Source organism: Gadus macrocephalus, chromosome 14, assembly GCF_031168955.1.
Source record: "Gadus macrocephalus chromosome 14, ASM3116895v1".
Lineage (NCBI taxonomy): Eukaryota > Metazoa > Chordata > Actinopteri > Gadiformes > Gadidae > Gadus > Gadus macrocephalus.
Window position 1 is genome coordinate 3,735,583 of NC_082395.1, and position 9,840 is coordinate 3,745,422.

Below are 9,840 nucleotides of genomic sequence, written 5' to 3' on the forward strand. Positions count from 1 at the left end.
TGCTCAGCCTGTTGTATGTGGAAGATAACCATAGTGTAGTAGAAGTATAAGAGTAGTTAACATTGGGGAATATATTTGAAGCAATAGTTGCTGACACAATGCAGGTTTTATTATCGCACTAGTTATACTGTTCTTAATATATACATGGATATATACGGGAAAGGGATGAGCCTAACAATTGTTAGTGCTTGGCACCTGGTTCTATGAACATCCTTTCTGTACCGACAGGGATATAATGTTATATCTCTTTCTTCTGACAAATGTACGTATAAGTCGCTTTGGATAACAGGGTTTGCTAAATGCCCTGAATGTAAATATATTTTATGCAGTTATATTTTTGGTTGTTTCTTTTTACCACACGTTTCTCTTTCAATTTCTACTGTCTTGTACTCTCTGCTATGACAGCTGGATTTCCTGTCGGGGATTAATAAAGAACCATATAAGCGTTGCATAACATATAAATTAAACTGAGAAAGAAGACAGCTTCACTGCAGTTCAATGTCACCTGTACCTTTTATTTACACAGCCCAAGAATGTGGTGAACAGCAGGAAGCTCCGCGCTCACTAAAGAGAAAAGACGTCCGTGATCTCTGCTTCGTCTCTGCGCTCACTAAAGAGCAGAGACATGAGTGATCTCTGCTCGTCTCTGCGCTCACTAAAGAGCAGAGACAAGAGTGATCTCTGCGCTCACTGAAGAGTAGAGACGTGAGTGATCTCTGCTCGTCTCTGCGCTCACTAAAGAGTAGAGACGTGAGCGATCTCAGCTTCGTCTCTGCGCTCACTAAAGAGCAGAGACGAGAGTGATCTCTGCGCTCACTGAAGAGTAGAGACGTGAGTGATCTCTGCTCGTCTCTGCGCTCACTAAAGAGCAGAGACGAGAGTGATCTCAGCTTCGTCTCTGCGCTCACTAAAGAGTAGAGACGAGAGTGATCTCAGCTTCGTCTCTGCGCTCACTAAAGAGTAGAGACGTGAGTGATCTCTGCTCGTCTCTGCGCTCACTGAAGAGTAGAGACGTGAGCGATCTCAGCTTCGTCTCTGCGCTCACTAAAGAGCAGAGACGAGAGTGATCTCAGCTTCGTCTCTGCGCTCACTAAAGAGTAGAGACGTGAGCGATCTCAGCTTCGTCTCTGCGCTCACTTAAGAGCAGAGATGCGAGTGAACTCAGCCTCGTCCACACGTCTCCAAACTCGCCGAGAATTCTCTTACGCCCCTCCGTTACGCTCCACATCCACCGGCACATCAATTAGAACCAAAAGGGAGAGCTGACACGAGGAGCAAACAGGGGGTTGCAGAGGGCCTGCAGAGAACCAGATGTCTTGGAACAAAGTGCGACCTGCAGATCACACCCTGAGATTCACAACAGCAACTACAAGCACAACACAAGGAGCTGCCAGTGGATGCTGGGAAAACCTCAGGAAGGAACGCCCCCCCCCTGGGAAAACAGAAACGCGAGAGAGCTGGAAGTAGCTTTCGTTAGCGAAGCGGAGAGCAGAAGTCCACAAGAACGACACATTGACAAGACCGGCGGACAACAAATCCGCTCAAAATAATTACAAAAAAATTAAAACAAATTATCTATTTGTATACATTGAACAGAATAAAATCTATGTAACAGTTGGTCGTACGTCAGGACGAACACAGACCACCCCCCCCTCCACCCCCCGGCTGGCTCAGAAGGGCGAGAGGCTGGAGACCTTGATGTTGAGGTCGCCGATGTTGATGTTGCGCGGCATCTCCGGCAGGTTCATGTTCTTCACCGCGGAGACGGCCCGCGCAGGGGCCGCTGACAGACCGCCCTGTTGGGGGGAGACATCCCATAATATCACACGCCTGTCTCGGAGCCGATCGAATAGATAGTGGTTGTGTCGGGTAAAGGGGTGTGCTCTGCAGCGAACCGTGAATTATCTGGATGTCCGATTCTAGTTCGATAGCTAGGTGAATCCATTCAATAGCCTGCTCTTTGACAACCATCTGGACAATTCTACATATGGTCTATTCTCAACATTTAGTTTTACATGGTAAAGGTTAATCTGCTTGGCAGATAACCAACCATCACCTCGAGGTCCTGGTCTATTCTCAACATCTAGTTTTATTTGGTAAAGGTTAGTCTGCAATACAGGTGACAAACAATCATCTGTCGGTTCATTTCTTAAGCTCCCAGTGAGTAGAGAGGCCTATTAAATCATAGATAATAAATGGTATTGGATCAAAAGGTATTAAGGTATTGGATCATAGATAATAGAGGTTGGATCATAGATAATAAAAGGTATTGGATCATAGATATCAGAAGGTATTTGATCGTAGATACTAGGGTTGGGTATTACCAGGTACCTCACATTTCTTTTTAATGGAAATAATCGATTTAAAAAAAGTTCTGAATCGAAATTGAATCGAAAACAGATAAATTGCAGTGCATTGATGAATCGATATTTTTACCCAGCCCTAGTAGATACTATAAGGTATTGGATCATAGATAATAGAAGGTATTGGTTCATAGATAACAGAAGGTATTGGATCATAGATAACAGAAGGTATTGGATCATAGATAATAGAAGGTATTGGATCATAGATAATAGAAGGTATTGGATCATAGATAATAGAAGGTATTGGATCATAGATAATAGAAGGTATTGGATCATAGATAACAGAAGGTATTGGATCATAGATAATAGAAGGTATTGGATCATAGATAATAGAAGGTATTGGATCATAGATAACAGAAGGTATTGGATCATAGATAATAGAAGGTATTGGATCATAGATAATAGAAGGTTTTGGATCATAGATAACAGAAGGTATTGGATCATAGATAATAGAAGGTATTGGATCATAGATAATAGAAGGTATTGGATCATAGACCCTAGAAGGTATCTGGGATCAGCCTCTCACCTCTGACTTCTCCATGCGGTTCTGAAGTTCCACCTGGGCCACGATTTCGTTCATGTTGGTCTCCAGGACCATGCCCCCCATCACCACCTCCTGCAGGATGTAGTGCACCTGGGGGGGGGGGGGACCGGGAAGTGAGCAGAACACTAGACCCACGCAGACCCAGTGGGGCAGCACCTCGGACCAGAGATGGCGGCGTCTTCCATTTGACCCTGGCCATGGCCGTGTGCTACACGGTTGAATTCTGCGATGAAACTCGATGAAACTCTTTTGTGATTTTGATTCTGATACAAGTTGGCCTAGTTCCTTCGTTCTTTGTTCCTTCACGACGCAAGTGTGAATTCGCGTATTCGCACACGCGTTTGTTTTCGTCACCGGTACGCCCCCACACTGACTGAGTCACACTGACTGCTTATCTCTATGCACACACCTGGAGATAGGGAGTGGTTGGTGATGACATGTAATGACCGGTTGCCTATTCAGCAGTACTATGCCAAACCACAGAGCGAACTCTGTACGGCCTACGAGACGAGTGACTCCAGAGCACGGCGCTTATTCCCTCCGATGACATTAAACTGAGTAAAGCTGTCCCAGAGGCTCGGGTTTACTGAAACTGAAGGCAGAGTGTATTCATCATCTCCATGAGATCACGTTCAACACTCCTACTCCCACTCCGACATTCCTACACCGTTGTGGGTTGCATGTCTGCTCAGCGATGCATGTCTGCTCGTAGTGCATGTGCTTAATGCTCCCAGTCTGTTCAATGGTGAAGGTTCTCTCGCCTTAATTTGCATGTCTGCCTTTGGCTTCAAAACGCCGGACTCAATATGAGGTTCATTTCCTGCTGGGGAAATTAGTCCGGGTTGGTTGTGAGCTCCAGGCTCTAGTCGGCTGAAAAGACAATGCTCTTCATCTCCAATCCTTAGGCCCTTAAAAAAAGAGCCCTGCTCACGTCCTCTAGAGACTCAAACCAGACCCCGCTCACATCAACTAGAGACTAAAACCCTTCTCACATCATCGAGAGAATGAAACCAAACCCTGCTCACATGGTCTATAGCAGGGGTCGGCAACTAAGTTTGGCCTCGGGCCAATCTTTTTTTCAAGCCAGTAGGTGGCGCGCCAGAACATTATCAAAGGCTACTTCAAGGAATTAATTAATGAAAGACCTGGAACTGCGAAGCAGGCCCGTCAACTGGCTTAGTCATATGCCTACCAAGCACAAGATGACCCCTTAAAAGACGTACATATAAACAAGTGTATGCCCTAATCACGTAAATGTCATGCCTGATCACATGGGGTAGAGGTGTTTCTGCACTGTCTCCACAGAGACAACGCAGCGATATCATCATGAGCAGTTCTAACAGGAGAGAAAGTGAAATTCGTAAGCTGCTGATCATGTGAGAGAAGGTGATGCAGTTGTATTAAACAAAGACGTTGAAAGATGGTGCGATCTACGAGAGAGACCCAGAGAAACTGTCCTTACGAGGCTTTTGTCGGGATAAAACACCCTAACCCTAACCCAAAAGTGGACAGCAAAATAAAGAATATGTTGGGGTTTTTGCACTTGTAAATATCAAGTGCAAAAACGCGTTTGTAGCCTATACTCAGATGTGAACTCATTCTTGCATGTGTCTTCATTCATAAAAACATTTGGGATGTCAAAACAATCACATCAATGCATTTCCTTTTTAGTTCTTTGGAACTTTGCGTATTATAGTTATATACAGTAGTTATTAATACTAGTATGGAAACTTAGATTTTTGTTACGTGAGACACTTGTAGACACTTGAAGGTACTTCTTTGAAATACCTTCAAAGAAATTTAGCTTTTGAGAACAATAATGGATGACTTCTCCTCTGCACACATTGGCCCCTCCTCTGGAATAGCAAACTCCTCTTTAATTACAAACTCCTCCCCTAGAATAACAGACTCCTCCCTGAAAACAACTGGTCCCTGTACCATGCTATCAAACACTTCCAATAGAAGCCTTCCCATTTCCTGTTGATACAGGGAAACGGGTGTCATGTTGAACCCACGCCTCGGAGTACGTCCTGTAGGTGTTTCAGAATGGCACACAATGCGTTTACTCACCTTATCCATGTGGAAGATCAGATCCAACTCACAGACATTCTCAAAGCATTTGTCCAGGGTCTCCACAAACACCTGCAAGAGTTGAAATCGGTTAACTTCACAACAACGGTATTATTTAGACCCGTTGTACAGAAAAGAAGATATGCCAGGCAGGTTGCACATGCGAAAAAGGCATTAACCAACGATAGAGAGAAACTGACCTGGATCAAGTCCAGGATCCCAAGCTCACTCTCTGATGAGTCCACGCAGAAGACAAAGTACAGCGTAGCATAATGACGGTAGATCAACTTGTAGTCAGAGCCACCAATCAGACTAGACTCAAATAGAAACAAGAGCCAATCAGATACAACAAAACAAAGGGTAACAAATATTATTTTTTTCCATGCGGTCATTGGAAGATTGAGTTGGCAACCTTTCATCGCCATAGTATTTCAATGATTATAATATCTTTTTTATTAATATTGAATGAGTTACCTGCCGCCCTCTAGGAAGTTGCAGACGTTGTCGTCCCGTTTGGACACCAGATGGAAGGTTTCTCTGATGATCTGCTGCTGCAGTTCCTCCGCCTAGCGGCCACACACAGCATCCCGTTAACCACACAGCATCACGTTACAGCACCAGCATCACTTTATGCACAAACAGCATCACGTTGTATGTATACACACTATCACTTCATGCACACATTTAACCCAACATTAAAACACGAACCAGTTTAATTTTGGAAACTAAAGATACCTACTAAATGCCTTTTGTGTTGTGGTTGCTAAGTCACGCACACACAACCACCCACACACACACACACACACACACACACACACACACACACACACACACACACACACACACACACACACACACACACACACACACACACACACACACACACACACACACACACACACACAGTATCCGTACTCAAGATTCACGGATCCTTTCCACTGAACTATGACATTGCAACACAATGATATAACGTTAAAGGTACATGCAGAGTCAACCACAGAGCCTAAAGACAACACCGTGTAAACGTGAACAGAAGCATACAATTAAGCTGCAGGACTAGAGGCTGTAGCAGGCTCAGGAAGTCTCGGGGGAAACACTCACAAAGTACTGATAGAAGCGGATCAGCCGAGGCTTCCCGTGGTTATTGAATATTAATATAGCATTAATCATTTTGAAGTCCGCTGCTTTGGGTGTCCCCACTGCAGTACGTACTAAATTAAACGATGGAGATCGAGCTTAATGGTACTCTGACAGCAGCGTCAGACCAGCGGTAGTAGAAGTCGAGACTTCCGGCGTTCTGAACAAGAGCTGTCATTTCAGAATAAAGGTCAGCAGAACGTTGATGGACCTAAGAAAGACAGAAAGAAAGAATAAATAATACATTTCTGATAACAATCCTGCATCATCATATATCTTTAACGCATAATTGATCTATAAGGAGAACGTCAAATATTCAATACCACATTCAATTTAATATGTTGCCACGGACAAATTGGCTTTGTTTATTACTGGCTAACACAAGTAATTACAGTCCTGTTTCTGCTTTCTTATATGAATTTAAATATCTCTTATTTGGTTGGCTGGGAATTGATTAGTTAGGAGAAACACATAATCGAATTATATATTGATTACTAGAAAGCGGAATCGTTATGAAAAAAAACCGTGAAATTCTTCAAGGTCAGGGATTAAAGTGGTTCTCTGAACCCAAATCATCCAAACAGGAACTCCTCTTTTGACCTTATTACAGTTGTCTTTACAGTTTCCGCCGGGTCTGGTTCGAAAGTGTTGCCAGATTGGGCCACATTTTCCGCCTCTGGCCCAATCTGGCAACACTGATCTGATGTTTCTTTTGTTTACATCCGGTTACCTGTTGACATTATTTATAGCACCATATTAGGAGGGCTTTGGTCTTTATGGAACTCTATGGTCGTTAACGCATAATACCGATATTAAAAGATTTCAACAAAAACTATGTTTGTCTTCTTGTGAGGGTTGAACAATAGTGTTTCGGCTAGCAGTCTGCTTTCAGAAGTATCCTCGCTGCGCATCAACCATTTAAGTTTAATTGTGCTATATGGTAGATGGCCACTAGTGGACAGTGACATTCGACTGGGGCGGATTCATCAGATTGTGTATAATATCTTTCTATCGGTCCGTCTAGTATATCTATTTATAAATATGCTTCCAATAAAAAATGACTTTGAGATCTGTTTATAGGGATAACCGTAATGTCATATTGGACATTGGCCTCCTGAACCCTTGAGTGGGGCGTCCGATTCATTAATCAATTAATATATTGGTTCTCAATTTATGCCTGAATAATGCGCACTTGGAAAAGTTGGGTCTAGATGCTGGCTGTCCGGCATTCATTTGAATGTTATTTTTATTCTTTGCGACAATCACTCGTATTATTTTTCATATCAATAAATGATAGTTAGAATAGTAGTAGCAGAAAACTTTTTTCCAGTAGTAGGAGTAGTAGAGTATAGTATTTGTGGAATATAGTAGTAGTAAGCCTAGTAGTAGTAAAGTAGTAGCATAGTACTGATAATAGGCCTCACGGGCGTTTTTGTAACCACAAAGGCTACTTTATTCGCACTTTATTTAGTTTGACCTTTCTGTTTACATGATACACTTTGAATTTTTCCGGTGAAACCTGCTATTAATAACCCAACTGTGTGGAGTTGTGTCAATGTGCTCCGGTTCAGTCCAGGAATGAGGACCCCCCCACTCCTGCGAACCCCAAGCCTGGGTCGTGTTCACGTCCCCCTTCAAACGTCGTTATAAAACAATCATTATTATAAACGGATGCAGACTGCCCTGTGCTGCAGGCGGGTCGACTGCACTGCTCACAGACCCTCTATGCAGAGGTCTCATATGTCAAATAACTATGTGTGTGTGTGTGTGTGTGTGTGTGTGTGTGTGTGTGTGTGTGTGTGTGTGTGTGTGTGTGTGTGTGTGTGTGTGTGTGTGTGTGTGTGCGACTGTGACTGTGTGTGTGTGTGTGTGTGGGGGGGGGGGGGGGGGGTCCCTCCATTATTCGATCCCCCATCCGCGTTTTGTTTTCAGACTGAATTCCGTTCCTCTTGCATGGGCGCAGTGAAAAACCCCCAACAGGCGCGGCGCTCATTAGCATACACGACCCTGGTTGGCTGGTCAACGCGCCGCTTTCCGCATGAGCGCGGCGGATGAATTGACTCGACGGATGGGCTTCGAGGTAGGTGGGCTGGGCTCCACGGTGGGCTCGCCGTCGCCGGCAGCCTTTATGGAGTCTGTTTATAGAGGGTTTCACACGGGGCACGGGGCTCCCGTTCATTGAGGGTTTTCACAAATGCAAGTAGACAGACACGGCGATCCAGCAGCACGCCCCGCGTGGTCCTGCGGGTACAGTATGTACTTGTTAGAAGACGGCGACTCCCGTGCGTTTGAAGTGGGTGGCCTTCGACAATTCGGCTCGGTTTGAATGTTTTTTCCCGCTCCTAATTGTGGGAATTGTGTAACGGAAGCCGGGTACGTATTGCCAGGAATGAGGTAATGCGCCGCTCGCTGTCTCTGTGGCCCTCTTTAAAGTTATGAAGGCGGCCTCTAATTGCAGGGAAAGTCACACGGAATTGTCCCATGATTTATCCTTTTATTGCACTCAAATGGGATGCCTTTGTGAAAGATCGAACTTACGACAGCCTTTTTCCACACTTTACAGTGTGAAAAAAAATCGAATACTAAGACCATATTATTCATAATGAGCCACTTGACATGGAGTAGCAGTAGGCCTAGTGATTAAATAGGGTTTAACAGCAATAGGTTGAGTGGCGACCTTCCATTAACAAATGACAGTCGTTCTTGTATATGTCCACCAGGGGGCAGTGCTGAGCCCGTTGTGAATAGTTCAATGTATTCTGCTTCTGGCCACACAAAGCTCAGGAGAGTGGAGATGGAGAGGGATCCTGGATGTGCAAGGCGGCTCCATGTTTACCCCAAACTACTGTTTACTGCTGGGGGTGTTGGTTCTGAAATAAACGTTGGCCGCATGTAACAAAAGCATAATCCCAGTCTATTCAACACAGATATGGATGTCTGGTAGATAGTCATAGCATTTTCCAGGCCAATTATCCAGTTAATAAATATAAATGGTGAACAAAAAAACATACCATCAAGCTGCAAACTGAAGATTAAATTCCAACACAAATAATAAAAATCAGCCGTCCTATTCGTCCGTTTTTTTTCCCAACATCACCCCATTACAATTACATCAAATCAGCGCAACGAAACCACATTGGGACACCATTTCAAAAGCACAATAATGTCTATATTAAAGCTTGCACGGTGTATTGAGCCAACAAAACGTCCTCATGGTTGATTGCGATCTCTGGGCAGGCGGGCGGCAGTCTGGACTGTTTTCAAGGTTGCAGTGTACCTGTGTGGAAAAAGCAAAACAATCCCGATACAGGACCCGGGATCCGTCTTTTCCTTCCCACCTCGGTCGTAAAAGCGTCGCAGTAAATGGAGCGAGTGGTCTCGCTGCAGCCTGTAGGACATGGACATCCAACGTCCAAGTGCTGTCACGTGACGACAAGATGGCGGACGCGGTGAGACCAATCGGGTGAGACTCCTTAGCTGTGTCCCAATTCCTCTACGAATAGTCAAATCTCCTAACCTTTATGCCTCCTTTACTTAACCTTTGTGGAAAACGTCATCGGGTCAAGGAGAGATGAAAATGTGCTTCCTTTCGAATATAGGAAAAGACAGCGCTGTTTAAAATGAATTAGACTCCACTTTTCCTAACCGACGTCATTGCGCAACGGGGAGTATTGCTGACCTCTAGCGTTTCTACGGTAGAACTACAGTTTTCCGAAGTTTGTCTAC

General features: G+C 44.4%; 1 protein-coding gene across 2 annotated transcripts; it reads right to left on the reverse strand.

Moving 5' to 3' along the window:
• Positions 1 to 494: 494 nt before the first annotated feature.
• Positions 495 to 6,265, reverse strand: ap3s2 (adaptor related protein complex 3 subunit sigma 2). 2 transcript variants are annotated; one of them, XR_009528924.1, is made up of 7 exons: positions 6,079 to 6,265; positions 5,452 to 5,543; positions 5,178 to 5,289; positions 4,978 to 5,049; positions 2,890 to 2,997; positions 955 to 1,796; positions 495 to 852 (listed from the first exon to the last, which is right to left on the reverse strand). XR_009528924.1 is itself a non-coding variant. In XM_060071110.1 (6 exons), exons 1-6 carry the CDS (start codon positions 6,145 to 6,147, stop codon positions 1,671 to 1,673), a joined length of 579 nt encoding a protein of 192 aa, XP_059927093.1. In that variant the 5' UTR covers positions 6,148 to 6,265; the 3' UTR covers positions 495 to 1,670. The 2 variants fall into 2 exon arrangements, 1 of the variants encoding a protein (XP_059927093.1); XM_060071110.1 differs by having other exon boundaries at positions 495 to 1,796.
• Positions 6,266 to 9,840: the final 3,575 nt, after the last annotated feature.